The sequence below is a fragment of the Oncorhynchus masou genome, chromosome 16 (assembly GCF_036934945.1).
Source record: "Oncorhynchus masou masou isolate Uvic2021 chromosome 16, UVic_Omas_1.1, whole genome shotgun sequence".
In the NCBI taxonomy this organism is placed as follows: domain Eukaryota; kingdom Metazoa; phylum Chordata; class Actinopteri; order Salmoniformes; family Salmonidae; genus Oncorhynchus; species Oncorhynchus masou.
Genome location: NC_088227.1, coordinates 12,125,757 through 12,141,512, shown reverse-complemented (window position 1 = coordinate 12,141,512; position 15,756 = coordinate 12,125,757). Strand labels below are relative to the sequence as shown.

General features: G+C 43.6%; 1 protein-coding gene across 2 annotated transcripts in view; it reads right to left on the bottom strand.

Moving 5' to 3' along the window:
* Positions 1–527: 527 nt before the first annotated feature.
* LOC135557476 (acyl-CoA:lysophosphatidylglycerol acyltransferase 1-like) overlaps positions 528–15,756 on the bottom strand; it is an 82,740-nt gene continuing 67,511 nt past the window's right edge. For both annotated transcript variants that reach the window (XM_064990747.1, XM_064990748.1), the window contains 2 exons: positions 2,106–2,212; positions 528–1,720 (listed from right to left, as the gene is read on the bottom strand). In XM_064990747.1, coding sequence (XP_064846819.1) covers positions 1,569–1,720; positions 2,106–2,212 — 259 coding nt within the window. In that variant the 3' untranslated portion in view covers positions 528–1,568. The remainder of the gene's footprint in view (positions 1,721–2,105; positions 2,213–15,756) is intronic.

The window sequence follows — 15,756 nt, the reverse complement described above, 5'->3', positions numbered from 1 at the left end:
TCGCAGATCAGTGCGACATCATTATAATTATATATATATTAAAAAGAGGGGAGGAAAAAGTCAACCACACACACTCACTTAGGCAGGTTACGCTGTAAATTTACAGTAATGACACCTACGAGTTTGTAAGCCAAAATTTAAATTTTAGAATGCCGAGCATTAGGGTAGCTCCGCCTATAAAAAGTATATTTTTCTTATGTCATTCCCCACCCCATGACACTAAGCATATGGCTTAAATATTTGTAAAACTATGGAGTCCAATGGGGAGAAATTCAGTTTTGTCCGCCTTTTTCAGTTTGGCTCACTGAGACAGTCCTATATGGGCAGAGATCCACTCTGCTCTGTGTAGCTGCACCATATCTGTGTGTGTACTAGTGAGGGCAGGGGGTGTTGAGAATCGGCATCATCACGGGTGTTAAGGGAGTTATTTTTCAGGGAGGGGGGTCGGATCAGAGTGCTGTCCCAATGTGCCATCAGTGTTTCGTCATCAGCATTTGGGCACTGCCCCCCCCCCCCCTCCCCCGGGTTCCGGAACCACCCCACGTTGTGGAAACAGTCTTAACAAGAGCCTGACATCGTTGCCAGCTTCCCTTTAGGCCCAGACAGGGGGCCGCCAGTGTAAACAAGAAGATTCCCCTTCAGTCAGTCAGCTCAGAATACAGTCTTGGACAGACACATAGTAAAGTAAAGTCTCGAAGACGACAAGGTAGGTGGTCTACGACAACACCAACGACGATAACAAATGCAATGGTCGTTGTTTGGGGGAGAGGGGGTGGTTAGAGGGCGGGGCAAATTTAAATAAACAAAATAAAAAACAAACAGCTACCGTTCAGGAATATTTCCTGGAGTGGGTGGTGGGGTAGGGGGCAGTATGGATCCTTTTAGTGCAATGAAGGCCATAAGAGAGGGGTCAGAAGTGGTAGTCTCTGATCGGGTACATACAACAGCCCCCTCTCTCTGTAATGTGGGTCCAACCATCTAATCAACAGTCCTGGAGAGAAGTCCAAAAAGAGGGGGGGAACAAAAAGAGGGGGGGGGGAACAAATGCACAAACATACACTGTAAAACTACACCTAAAGACCAGGGAGAGAGTCCACTTGAGAACAATTTCAGTTGTAGTCCTGAGCCTCATTCTTGATCTGAGAGTAAAACTGGGCGTGTGGGTGAGTTCAGTTGAAGTGTACGAGGACGTGTGTAAACAGAAAAAGTGTGTGAGAGAAATGAGAGACCATCACCTAGATTGGCGCAGGTGTGTATCCAATAAGTTAGTGTGTAAACATGATTCATGTTCAAAATTAGGGGCTTCAGTCAATCATGTGTGTGTGTTTGTCCATCCGTCCATCCGTGTGTGTAGGTATTCATGTATCCAGGAGGGGGAAAAAAGACTCCAACATAATCTTTTTTTGTTTCCAGTCCCTCCTGCTTTTTGCAAAATGTACATTCAATCCATCGTAGGGAGGAAGGATGGTACTGGGGAGGGTGCGCTATCGGCTGATTCAGGAACAGTGCCAACAGGATATGGTTCACTTTAAAGAACCTCCTTAAAACCACCATCCTCCTCAGCGCACTCAGAACAAACGGCAGTAGAAGTACTGCAGGACGCTGTACCACAGGTAGCCCGAGGCGAAGGCCAGGAATTGGATGACGCAGAGCTGCACAGGGTCGAGGGTCATCGCCCGGGAGACAGCCTCCTTCTGGCCTTTCGGCGGAGGGAAGGCTCCTGTTATGGGGGGCACAGGAAACACTATGGTCAGCTTCATTGTGATCACACCTCAATGTGGACAATCACGATTTTATGAAGAGACAATAGTGATAGGCAGAGTGAGAGGGCAGAAAGAGAGAGAAATAGGTAGGTAAGAATGAGAGAATTAAAAGAGAGGCCAGAGAGAGATAATTCAGAGTGAAAAAGGCCAGAGAGAAACAGAGCTGAGAGAGAATGATAGATAGAGGCCAGAGAGAGAGGGATAGATTATATTGCAAATATCCAAAATAAGCTTTGGCAATATGTACATTGTTACATCATGCCAATAAAGCGAATTGAATTGAATAGAGGCCAGAGAGAGTGAGTGAGTGAAACTGAAAGAAGCAGTGCGGTGAACACAGACCTGTTTCGTAGAAATGGGCCAGTAGATCCTCCTTTTCCACAAACCTCTGATACAGCCAGTCTGTCAGGGGTTTGGTCTCCACCGGAACCTCCTTTATGGGGTACACCCTGAGAGAGAGGAGGAGAGTTTTATTTAATTTAATATGTTCCTGTATGTATGCCGTTACACTTTCCATGCCCATGAAGTACTTGAGAGATAGAGAGTGAGAAGGAGCGAGAGAGAAAAAAGAGAGAGGGGAAGAGAAAAAGAGATATCAGTATTATTGAAGTTCTTCTCAGTGAAGGCTGGCTGGATTGAGCGGTATCTGAAGCAGTTGTCCACAATGAGGGCGTCTCCTCCTCACTCCCTGAGCAGTATATCACAACGTAGTGTGTGTGTGTGTGTGGTGAGGTGTGAACTGCAATCCAAGTTGGTTAATGTGTGCGTTAGAGTGTGTGTGGGTCTGTCTCTCTTTGTGTGTATGCACACAGTGTAAAAAAAACATGAACACCTACTCTGTCCATGACATAGACTGACTAGGTGAACGCTACGATCCATTACTGATGTCACTTGTTAAATCCACTTCAATCATTATAGATGAAGGGATGGATATTTAAGCTTTGAGACAATTGAGACGTATTGTGTATGTGTGTGCGCGCATGTCCATCTCTGTGTGTGTGTGAGCAGCACGAGCCTCAGCTCTTTCAGGAGACTTCATTAGCAGGCAGGACAGTCATGGTGACAGGGGAGACAGTTGTGCTGATAGGGAAACCAGCCTGAAGGGATCCATTCCTGCCCTGCTCCTGACTCCACAGGACTACAGACAAAGAAACAGCAGGCCCAGCAAACAGAGAAACACTACAGTATATAGGCTGCCTTATCTAGCCTGGCCCCAGATCTATTTGTGTGGTCTTGCCAACTACAAAACCAGCAGGCTCAGCAAACAGCAACGTAAAAAACAGGTAAAAAAAAAAAGAGAGTGCCTTGCGAAAGTGCCTTGCGAAAGTTTTTATTTTACCTTTATTTAACCAGGCAAGTCAGTTAAGAACAAATTCTTATTTTCAATGACGGCCTGGGAACAGTGGGTTAACTGCCTGTTCAGGGGCAGAATGACAGATTTGTACCTTGTCAGCTCGGGGATTTGAACTTGCAACCTTCCGGTTACTAGTCCAACGCTCTAACCACTAGGCTACCCTGCCGCCAAGTATTCGGCCCCCTTGAACTTTGCGACCTTTTGCCACATTTCAGGCTTCAAACATAAAAATATAAAACTGTATTTTTTTGTGAAGAATCAACAACACAATCATGAAGTGGAACGACATTTATTGGATATTACAAACTTTTTTAACAAATCAAAAACTGAAAAATTGGGCGTGCAAAATTATTCAGCCCCTTTACTTTCAGTGCAGCAAACTCTCTCCAGAAGTTCAGTGAGGATCTCTGAATGATCCAATGTTGACCTAAATGACTAATGATGATAAATACAATCCACCTGTGTGTAATCAAGTCTCTGTATAAATGCACCTGCACTGTGATAGTCTCAGAGGTCCGTTAAAAGCGCAGAGAGCATCATGAAGAACAAGGAACACACCAGGCAGGTCCGAGATACTGTTGTGAAGAAGTTTAAAGCCGGATTTGCATACAAAAATATTTCCCAAGCTTTAAACATCCCAAGGAGCACTGTGCAAGCGATAATATTGAAATGGAAGGAGTATCAGACCAATGCAAATCTACCAAGACCTGGCCGTCCCTCTAAACTTTCAGCTCATACAAGGAGAAGACTGATCAGAGATGCAGCCAAGAGGCCCATGATCACTCTGGATGAACTGCAGAGATCTACAGCTGAGGTGGGAGACTCTGTCCATAGGACAACAATCAGTCGTATATTGCACAAATCTGGCCTTTATGGAAGAGTGGCAAGAAGAAAGCCATTTCTTAAAGATATCCATAAAAAGTGTTGTTTTAAAGTTTGCCACAAGCCACCTGGGAGACACACCAAACATGTGGAAGAAGGTGCTCTGGTCAGATGAAACCAAAATTGAACTTTTTTGACAACAATGCAAAACGTTATATTTGGCGTAAAAGCAACACAGCTCATCACCCTGAACCCACCATCTCCACTGTCAAACATGGTGGTGGCAGCATCATGGTTTGGGCCTGCTTTTCTTCAGCAGGGACAGGGAAGATGGTTAAAATTGATGGGAAGATGGATGGAGCCAAATACAGGACCATTCTGGAAGAAAACCTGATGGAGTCTGCAAAAGACCTGAGACTGGGATGGAGATTTGTCTTCCAACAAGACAATGATCCAAAAAATCTACAATGGAATGGTTCAAAAATAAACATATCCAGGTGTTAGAATGGCCAAGTCAAAGTCCAGACCTGAATCCAATCAAGAATCTGTGGAAAGAACTGAAAACTGCTGTTCACAAATGCTCTCCATCCAACCTCACGGAGCTCGAGCTGTTTTGCAAGGAGGAATGGGAAAAAAATTCAGTCTCTCGATGTGCAAAACTGATAGAGACATACCCCAAGCGACTTACAGCTGTAATCGCAGCAAAAGGTGGCACTACAAAGTATTAACTTAAGGGGGCTGAATAATTTTGCACGCCCAATTTTTCAATTTTTGATTTGTTAAAAAAGTTTGAAATATCCAATAAATGTCGTTCCACTTCATGATTGTGTCCCACTTGTTGTTGATTCTTCACAAAAAAATACAGTTTTATATCTTTATGTTTGAAGCCTGAAATGTGGCAAAAGGTCGCAAAGTTCAAGGGGGGCGAATACTTTCGCAAGGCACTGTACCTCACCTAGCCTGGTCCCAGATCTTGTTTGTGCAGTATTACCAACTACAGAAACAGCAGGCCCAGCAAACAGAGAAACACTACAGTATATAGCCTACCTCACCTAGCCTGGTCCCAGATCTTGTTTGTGCAGTATTACCAACTTGGTAGAGAGTTGAATGCTTCAAGGGAAAACCGATCTATATAGGCTAAGGCTACCTCAGCTATCCTGGTCAGTCCCAGATCTTGTTTGTGAGGTCTTGACAACATAGCACAAACAGATCAGCGACCAGGTAATAATAAGTAACCTGCCCAAATGAGAGAAACCCCAAAACAGCTGCCTGCTGGTGGGAGTGCTGTTCCATTGTTGCATTAGTCAGTTCCAATTTGTGTGAAAACCGCCTGTACCACCAAGGCACGAGTGTGTATATGAGAGGATTGGATAGGTAGAAGCAATATGGTAGTAGCTTGACCCTGCTCTCTGTTAGGTTGTGGTTCAGCCATATTGCTTATACCAAATCCAATCCTGTCAGAGCCAAGGTTACAGTCCTGCTGAACAAGAGAAGGCTAACGCAGAAAGTCAACAAACAAGCATACAGACTATAACCAAATACATCACATTTTGTGAAAAATACAGAAACTCCAACTCATCTCCCATGACAAAATCCTTGAATTGAAAAGCTACACAACTCATTGACTACAATGCTAACATCTACAGTACTGGACAGGATGACAATGAATCAGCAAGGGTATAGCTCTGGTCCAGGTCATAGTGCACGTTCCACCACAATTCCAATAGTGGAGGAACGCACACGAACACGCTGGACCAGAGCTAGGGTCAATGATACTATGTGCTGTTCCTGTTTTGGCCAGCAGGTGTCCCTAGTGGGCTGCTCTGTGTCCACACACCCACACAAAGATCCAACTGAGAATCACCTTCAGACAGAAAAGAGGTTACCCTTGTTTCCTCCGGGGGAGATTCATCATTTCCCACGCAATCTCATTCAGTCACTCACTACCCCTGCCAGAGAGAGAGGGACACCAGAGCAGTGTTCAGTAGGGAGAAAATGTTTGGAAATGGGGAGGTGCTGCCTGAACTCGTCCAATAACAACCATACAGATTGTATTTTTTCTACACTGATCTACTGAAAATGATGTTGGAGATAAGCAATGGGAGGGGTGGAGTGTAGTACATTGAGAGGTGATTGATTAAGATGCAGTTATGGAAATGCTTCATTGTGTAAGCAGTGAGGCACATATTTCTACAGGTTAGAAATCCTGATGTTAGAGTTGTGTTTCAGGGCCTGTTACACACAACAGCGTCAACTCTTTCAGGATCTCTCGGTGTGTGTGTGTGATTTTCAGGGCCTGTTCTAGACACAAACACAGCATCAACTCTTTCAGGATCTCTCGGTGTGGTGTATGCGCGTATGTTTTTCGGGCCATGTCTCAGACACAAATACTATGTGCGGTGACTTGGGGATGTGGAATGTGCATGGCTGATCTTCCCAGTCCAATCGGGGTGAAAAGACTGTGGGAAAAGCCCAATAACACATTACAACATATATCTCTAGGGCTGAAGATTCTAGTGTAACCCACCACTACCGCTTCAGCTTGATAAACAAATCAGGAAGATGGTAACTTGGCCTGTACATGCTTAGGTCACAAGGGATGGAACCAAAAGCGTACACTTTCCCCTCTTCACTCATACAAAACTACATTTCAGAAGTTTACAACAGAGATTCTGGACCAAAGTTCTGTCATTGCAACTACCTTAAGACTAAGAGCATCTTCCCACAGTACGAGGGTCTGAGTAGTCGCAGACGTATATGTGTATACCACAGGCCAATACCATTATCTGTCAGAGCTGAGCAGTGTGTTGTGTTTGACTGTGTGCGTGTTTGTGTAAACACACTGTACTGACAGAAACATGGCATGTAATTGCGCCATTTTGAGAAATTGTGCCCTACAGAACACAACCCGGCTCCAGAACACTAAAGGGTGGACTAGAAAACATGCACTGAAAATGAAACTGGGGTTCTCTAGATACTTCCACTGCTTTTGAATTGATCTACAGCTAGTCAAAAGTGGATCACGAAACAGAAGCTGTCTAATCCCAACGATAGTGTGAGTACCAAATGGCACCAAGAACTGGTCAAAACTAGTGCACTATAGGAGTTGTTTTATTTCAGTATACATGGCACCTAAAAACTGAATTGCGTAGACATCAAGAAAACAAAGTGAGTGTACATAACATGCATGCTATTCCTCCAGCACTACCATTTGGCAGCACCCACTTGGGTGGAATATAGTGATATAGGGAACAGGATGGCCAATTGGGATGCAACCATAGGCTACGTGAGAGCCAGCCATGGTCGCACACACGCCTGTTTCAGTGGAGCATGCCTAACTAACCTATTACTGAGGCACTCTCCGGTCCCGGTGTATGACGATAGCCCAGTAATCATAGAGCCTAGAGAGGGGAAAGAGAAGCTAGCTGGCTCTGGCCACTGAATGGGCGTTTAGGCCTCGGTAAACGGAGCTACAAACCTGCCCTTTCCTCTGGCAACGATAACCATGTAGGGTGATCCTTCTCTGGTGGTGTGGTGGATCCCTACTTGACTGCAGTAAGTGGAGCCTCTGGGTGGAGTATTATCTGCTGTTTAGAGGGGGGCTAGCTGGGGCAGATTTTCCTGTGAAAGAAATCCCAAAATGTAATTCCTCTCCTGTGCTCTAACACTGTTTGTTGTGCTGTGCAGCGGGGTGTAACGCGGCGTGTACTCCAGTGCTGAGGGGATGTGTTGGCGCTCCACTCCTCTCTCCACCCTAACCCACTTGGCAGCAGCCCACCAGTTAAAGAAACATCCTGCCATGGCGCGTGGGTGTGTGTATCTTCGAGTTTGTGTAGGAATTTGTATCCATAGGCGTGCATCTGAGTATGCGTCTGATTACAGTGCATTCGGAAAGTACTCAGACCCTTTCTTTTTCCACATTTTGTACGTTACAGCCTTATTCCAAAATTGATTAAATCGGTTTTGTCCCCTTTTCAATCTACACAATACCACAATGACGAAGCAAAAAAAAAAAAAAAATGAAATATCACATTTACATAATTATTCAGACCCTTTACTCAGTACTTTGTTAAAGCACCTTTGGCAGCGATTACAGCAGAGTTATCTTGGGTATGACACTATAAGCTTGGCACACCTGTATTCCCATTCTTCTCTGCAGATCCTCTCAAGCTCTGTCAGCTATTTTCAGGTCTCCCCAGAGATGTTCGATCGGGTTCAAGTCCGGCTGGGCCACTCAAGGACCCATAGGGCAGTGCACAATTGGCTCAGCATCGTCCGGGTTAGGGGAGGGTTTGGCCGTCATTGTGAATAAGAATTTGTTCCGGGCTCTGGCTCGTCCACTCAAGGACATTTATAAACTTGCCCTGAAGCCACTACTGTGTTGTCTTGGCTGTGTGCTTAGAGTCGTTGTCCTGTTGGAAGGTGAACCTTCGTTCTAGTCTGAGGTCCTGAGTGCTCCGGCGCAGGTTTACCATCAAGGATCTCTCTTGGTTTCTTCATGGTCTTTAGGAGCCTTTTGGCAAACTCCAAGCAGGCATGTTCCTTTTACTGTGGAGAGGCTTCCGTCTGGCCACTCTACCATAAAGGCCTGATTGGTGGTGTGCTGCAGAGATGGTTGTCAGCTCTACGAAGAGTCATGGTGGTTCCAAATGGCTTCCATTTAAGAATGATGAAGGCCACAGTGTTCTTGGAGACCTTCAATGTTGCAGACATTTTTTGGTACCCTTCCCCAGATCTGTGCATCGACACAATCCTTGTCTTGGAGCTCTACGGACAAATCCTTTGACCTCATGGCTTTGTTTTTGCTGTGACATGCACTGGCAACTGTGGGACAGGTGTGCGCCTTTCCAAATCATGTCCAATCAATTGAATTTACCACAGGTGGACTCCAACAAAGTTGTAGAAACATCTCAAGGATGATTAATGGAAACAGGATGCAGCAGAGCTCAATTATGAGTCTCAAAGCAAAAGATCTAAATACTTATGTAAATAAGGTATCTGTTTTTTAAATTTTAAATAGATTTGCACAAATTTCTAAAAACCTTTGTCATTATGGAGTATTGTGTGTAGATTACTGAGTATGTTTTATTTATTTAATCCATTTTAGAATAAGGCTGCAATGTAACAAAATGTGGAAAAAGTCAAGGGGTTTGAATACTTTCCGAATGCACTGTATGTGCGGGTGTGTGTGTGCGTGCAGACAAGGCTGGGAAGGGCTCAGATTCCTCCTGTTGATTACCTCTAACAGCCTTGCTCATCATCCTGCGAATAGCGCACGGACGACAGAGCCGAGATTAACCTTTGTTGCTCAGTTGGTAGAGCATGGTGCTTGCAACGCCAGGGTTCTGGGTTCGATTCCCACCGGGAACCAGTAAGAAAAAGTATAAAAATGTATGAACTCACTCCTTTTGCAACACAAAACTTACAAGCGTTTCTTGAATGGACAAGTTCAGAGAGTACCTCCTCATAGGCTGTATGCAGCCACAATGAGACCACCAACTCCTCCAAGTCCCCTACAGTCGTGGCCAAATGTTTTGAGAATGACACAAATATTACTTTCCAAAGTTTTCTGCTTCAGTGTCTTTAGATATTTTTGTCAGATGTTACTATGGAATACTGAAGTATAATTACAAGCTTTTCATAAGTGTCAAAGGCTTTTATTGACAATTACATGAAGTTGATGCAAAGTGTCAATATTTGCAGTGTTGACACTTCTTTTTCAAGACCTCTGCAATCCGCCCTGGCATGCTGTCAATTCACTTCTGGGCCACATCCTGACTGATGGAAGCCCATTCTTGCATAATCAATGCTTGGATTTTGTCAGAATTTGTGGGGTTTTGTTTGTCCAACCTCCTTGTGAGGATTGACCACAAGTTCTCAATGGGATTGAGGTCTGGGGAGTTTCCTGGCCATGGACCCAAAATATCGATGTTTTGTTCCCATAGCCACTTAGTTATCACTTTTGACTTATGGCAAGATTCTCTATCATGCTGGAAAAGGCATTATTTGTCACCAAACTGTTCCTGGATGGTTGGGAGAAGTTGCTCTCAGAGGATGTGTTGGTACCATTCTTTATTCATGGCTGTGTTCTTAGGAAAAATTGTGAGTGAGCCCACTCCCTTGGCAGAGAAGCAACCCCACACATGAATGGTCTCAGGATGCTTTACTGTTGGCATGACACAGGACTGATGGTAGCGCTCACCTTGTCTTCTCCGGACAAGCTTTTTTCTTCACAACAACTGAACCGCTCTCCTTGATGATCCGACAATTGGTTGATTTAGGTGCAATGTTATTGGCAGCAATATGTGCAAAGCAATGATGACGGCACATATTTCCTTTAAGGTAACCATGGGTGACAGAGGAAGAACAATGATTCCAAGCACCATCAGCATGACAGAGCGATCTCCAGCCTTGTCCTCGTCAACACTCACACCTGTGTTAACGAGAGAATCACTGACATGTCGCCAGCTGGCTCTTTTGTGGCAAGGCTGAAATGCAGTGGAAATGTTTTTGGGGGATCCAGTTCATTTGCATGGCAAAGGGGGACTTTGCAATTAATTGCAATTCATCTGATCACTCTTCATAACATTATAGAGTATATGCAAATTGCCATCATACAAACTGAGGCAGCAGACTTTATGAAAATTAATGTGTCATTCTCAAAACTTTTGGCCATGACTAGATCTGCACTGTCGCCATGGTAGCACATCACACGCACACCTTACCATTGACACTTAACTCGTGTGGCTGTATCCACTATTCCACTATCTACTGCCACAGGTCCTGTGAGGAGGAAACTGTTCTAACCAAGAGTGGCCACTTTGGCGACTGTGAGACCTGGTGGGACCTTGAAGTTACAGGATAATCAGAGAGGCATATATAAATCTAGGCTATATATACACACACACTGAACAAAAATCTAAACTCAACATACATGCAACAATTTCAAAGATTTTACTGAGTTACAGTTCATATAAGGAAATCAACTGAAATAAATGGATTAATCTTTGGATTTCACATGACTGGGAATTACATAAATGGTCACAGAAACCTTTTTTTTTAAAAGGTAGGGGCGTGAACCTGAAAACTAGTCAGTATCTGGTGTGACCACCATTTGCCTCATGCAGCGAGAGACATCTCCACACAGAGTTGATCAGACTGTTGATTGTGGCCTGTGGAATGTTGACCCACTCCTCTTCAATGGCTGTGCGAAGTTGCTGGATATTGGCGGGAACTGGAACACGCTGTTGTACACGTCGAACCAGAGCGTCCCAAACAGCTCAATGGGATGCTGGCCTTCTAGGCAGAGTTCCACTGTTCAGTGCCTATTCTTTTTCCCATCTTAATCTCCTCTTTTTATTGGCTAGTCTGAGATATGGCTTTTCCTTTGCAACTCTGCCTATAAGGCCAGCATCCCGGAGTCGCGTCTTCACTTTTTACGTTGAGACTGGTGTTTAGTGGGTACTATTTAATGAAGCTGTCAGTTGAGGACTTGAGGCATCTGTTTCCCAAACTAGACACTAATGTACCTCTTGCTCAGTTGTGCACCGGGGCCTCCCACTCCTTCTATTCTGGTTAGAGCTAGTTTCCGCTGTTCTGTGAAGGGTCTAGTACACAGAGTTGTACGAGATCTTCATGGAATAGCCTTCATTTCTCAGAACAAGAATATACTGACGAGTTTCAGAAGAAAATTCTTTGTTTCGGGCCATTTTGAGCCTGTAATCGAAACCACAAATGCTGATGCTCCAGATACTCAACTAGTCTAAAAGAGGACAGTTTTATTGGTTCTTTAATTAGAACAACAGTTTTCAGTTGTGCTAACATAATTGCAAAAGGGTTTTCTAAATGATCAATTAGCCTTTTAAAATGATAAACTGTGATTAGCTAACACAACGTGCCATTGGAACACAGGAGTGATGGTTGCTGATTATGGGCCTCTGTACACCTATGTAGATATTCCATTAAAAATCAGCTTTTTCCAGATACAATAGTCATTTACAACATTAACAATGTCTACACTCTATTTCTGATCAATTTGATGTTATTTTAAATGGACAAAAAAAGTGCTTTCCTTTCAAAAACAATTACATTTCTAAGTGATCCGAACTTTGAACGGTAGTGTACATACAGCAGGTATCCTGATCGGGTGTGTAAGTAAGTAAATCCACCAGCCTAGAGGTGTGAACAATTCCAACTAATACAGGGGAACTTCCCTGCGCAAACATAGCCATTCAGAAAATACACAAGTATTTTTAGAATAGTCAGTAACGAACATTTAAAGATACTCCAACATCCTAGATTACTCAGTGTGAAAGTAATGACTGACACACACACACACACACAGATATGTCTGCAGCCTCAGTCTCCTAATCTGCAGGCTAATCCTCTTGTTGACTAGGCACCTGCACCGGTGCACTACAGGACCTCCCTGTGCTTAGCTCAGCCACATCCCCAGCCAGAGTGTTTGTGTGTGTGTGACAATGTGTGTGCACATGTCTTTCAGCCTCACAACAACCTGGGTCCCCGGTGAGGACCTCCGGGTCCGCTGACCCTGCAGGGGAGGGTGATTGTGGTCACGGCCCAGCGGAGAGTCCCCTAACTGGGGTAGGCGGGTGCAGCGCCTCTCTCATTACTGGGCCTAATGAGTCTTTAGCCTTAATCTGAGCCTGGCCCAGCAGCAGCAGAGCGAGGGGCCTGGGGGACAGAGTGGGGGCTGTTGGAGGACTGGAGGCGCCAGGGCTCACACAGATCACCCCCTGACGTCAGCCTTACGGCCCCCAGAGACCAGAGGGTGGAGAGAAGGGCCATTCAGCAGAGCCAGAGTCATGCAGGGCTAGGGAGGTCTGGACTAGCTGGAGCTCTGGGTCACGTTCATTTGGCACCAAATGGACTGAAACAGGGAGGGCCGACCGATACTTATCCAATGAGAAATGCAAATTTTTGCAATCTGTTGGAAAAGGGTTTTAAACACTTTGCTACAGTGTGCTTGAACAAACACAATCTTGGACGCAGTGGGCATTGGAACGGTAGAGGGCAAAGAGAGTTAGAGCACGCTCGTGCGAGAGGGCATCAGGTCCGAGACCTGACTCTAGCCTTTAGAATGACGACATGGTGAGTAAAAATATAGTAATCCCTTGATATAAATCACAGAGACCATTGTGATGCCATTGGAAAAGCACATGAATCAAAGCGGAAGTCATAAGAACAATGTACGATAAGCCACCTTACGAGTGGCCGTTTGACGAGCCTAGATATGAGAGAGTTGAGGAGAAGTACATGTCAATTGTGCACTCCTGCGTTATTAATGTGCGTGTGTGTATTTACTCATACGCATACGCTCACACCTTTGACTGGACTCAAAGGAGGGGCAGCTAAGGGAACCTGAGGGGATCAACGCTGCCAAAGCAATGGACTGAACTTGGCTTGGTGTGTGTGAAAGAGAGCAAGAGTGTGTGCGCATGATCTCCTTAAAGAGATGTATAGAGGGTCAACAGACACAAATAGAAAATGCTTTTTTAGCAGCCGGTGCCAGCCTCGGCCTCAGCCTACCTGTGTGATAAATCCTCCTTCAGCCCTAGCGTCTTATCTTTGTACCAAACGGCCTCAACAGTCTCCCATTCAGCGCTCTCTTTAAAGACGTCCAGTGAGCTAAAAAAATACTTTTCCTGTTGAAGAGCGATTTCCCAAGTACAAATACAGTAAAGTCCACACACCAGGGGACACATCCCCCCAATATTCAAATATGCTCAAAATGTCCCCCCCAATATATTGATATAAAAAATAAATAAAATAAAAATGTGCTACGCTACAACAGGCAACCACGCACCGCCGTCCGAAATAATCATTAGCAAATGTAATCATAGCTAAACTTAACAAATTGCCAATATTATTACTACCGGTTCTAGTATTACGCTGTACTGCAGTTCTGCGTGTGTTTTGTTCCAAGTGGTGTTGCCGTACCCCAGCAGAAGCAGTTGCTCGACTGCTGTGGTTAGGTACAATCAATGTCAAACACTGTACTGTCTCTCTATTTCATTACTTTCAAATGTATTAAAAAGTGGAAAACTAGAATGTAATATGAATGTTAGGTAGGTTACCTAAAAAGTTAAATAGCCACACACTCACCCAGCGACCAACAATGGTGCTCACAGGCATATTCAAATAACGATAATGTCTTCATTATGTTATATTTGTCAGAAAGCCCGCGTGAAGTCTGAGTAAAGTGTCAATTATTATTATTTTACCTTAATATAACTACGCAAGTCAGTTAAGAACAAATTCTATTTTCAAATGACGGCCTAGTGGGTTATCTGCCTTGTTCAGGGACAGAAGGACGGATTTTTACCTTGTCGGCTCGGGGATTCGATCATGCAACATTTCGGTTACTAGTCGAACGGTCTAACCACGAGGCCACCTGCCAGCCCAATCATTTATGTTACACTGCATGTGTAATTTATGTAGACAGTAGTAGCATTCATTTATTGCACATTTGTATAGTACACTGTATAGCTGTACTGTATAGTATACTGTATAGATGTTCTGTATCACTATACTGTATAGATGTATTGTATAGTATACTGTACAGCTGTACTGTATAAATGTACTGTATAGATGTACTGTATAGTAGACTGTATAGCAGACTGTATAGATGTACTGTATAGTAGATGGTATAGTATACTGTATATATGTACTGTATAGTATACTGAATAGTAGACTGTATATATGTACTGTATAGCTTTACTGCATAGATGAATAGTATAGTAGACTGTATAGATGTACTGTACAGTATAATGTATAGCTGTACTGTATAGTAGACTGTACAGCATAGATGTACTGTACAGCTGTACTGTATAGACTGTATAGTAGACTGTATAGCTGTACTGTATAGTAGACTGAAAAGATGTACTGTATAGTAGACCGTATAGCTGTACTGTATAGTAGACTGTATAGCTGTACTGTATAGCTGTACTGTATAGTAGACTGCATAGCTGTACTGTATAGTAGTACTGTATAGCTGTACTGTATAGCAGACTGTATAGCTGTACTGTATAGCAGACTGTATAGCAGACTGTATAGTATACTGTATAAATGTATTATATAGTAGACGGTATAGTATACTGTATGTACTGTATAGCTGTACTGTATAGTAGACTGAATAGTAGACAGTATAGCTGTACTGTATAGCTGTACTCTATAGTAGACTGTACAGCATAGATGTACTGTATAGTATACTGTATAGCTGTACTGTATAGTAGACCGTATAGTAGACTGTACAGCTGTAAGGTATAGATGTACTGTACAGCAGACTGTATAGCTGTACTGTATAGCAGACTGTATAGTATACTGTATAGATGTATTGTATAGTAGACGGTAGAGTATACTGTATGTACTGTATAGTATACTGTATAGCAGACTGTATAGATGTACTGTACAGTAGACTGTATGATGTACTGTATAGTAGACTGTATAGCTGTACTGTATAGTAGACTCAACATATGTATTGTAGAGTAGACTGTATAGATGCACTGTAGAGTAGACTGTATAGCTGTACTGTACAGCTGTACTGTATAGATGTACTGTATAGTAGACTGTATAGATGTACTGTATAGTAGACTGTATAGATGTACTGTATAGATGTACTGTATAGCAGACTGTATAGATCTACTGTATAGTAGACTGTATAGCTGTACTGTATAGTACACAGTGTAGTAGACTGTATAGATGTACTGAATAGTATACTGTATAGCAGACTGTATAGTAGACTGTATAGCAGAGTGTATAGATGTACTGTATAGTAGATGGTATAGTATACTGTAT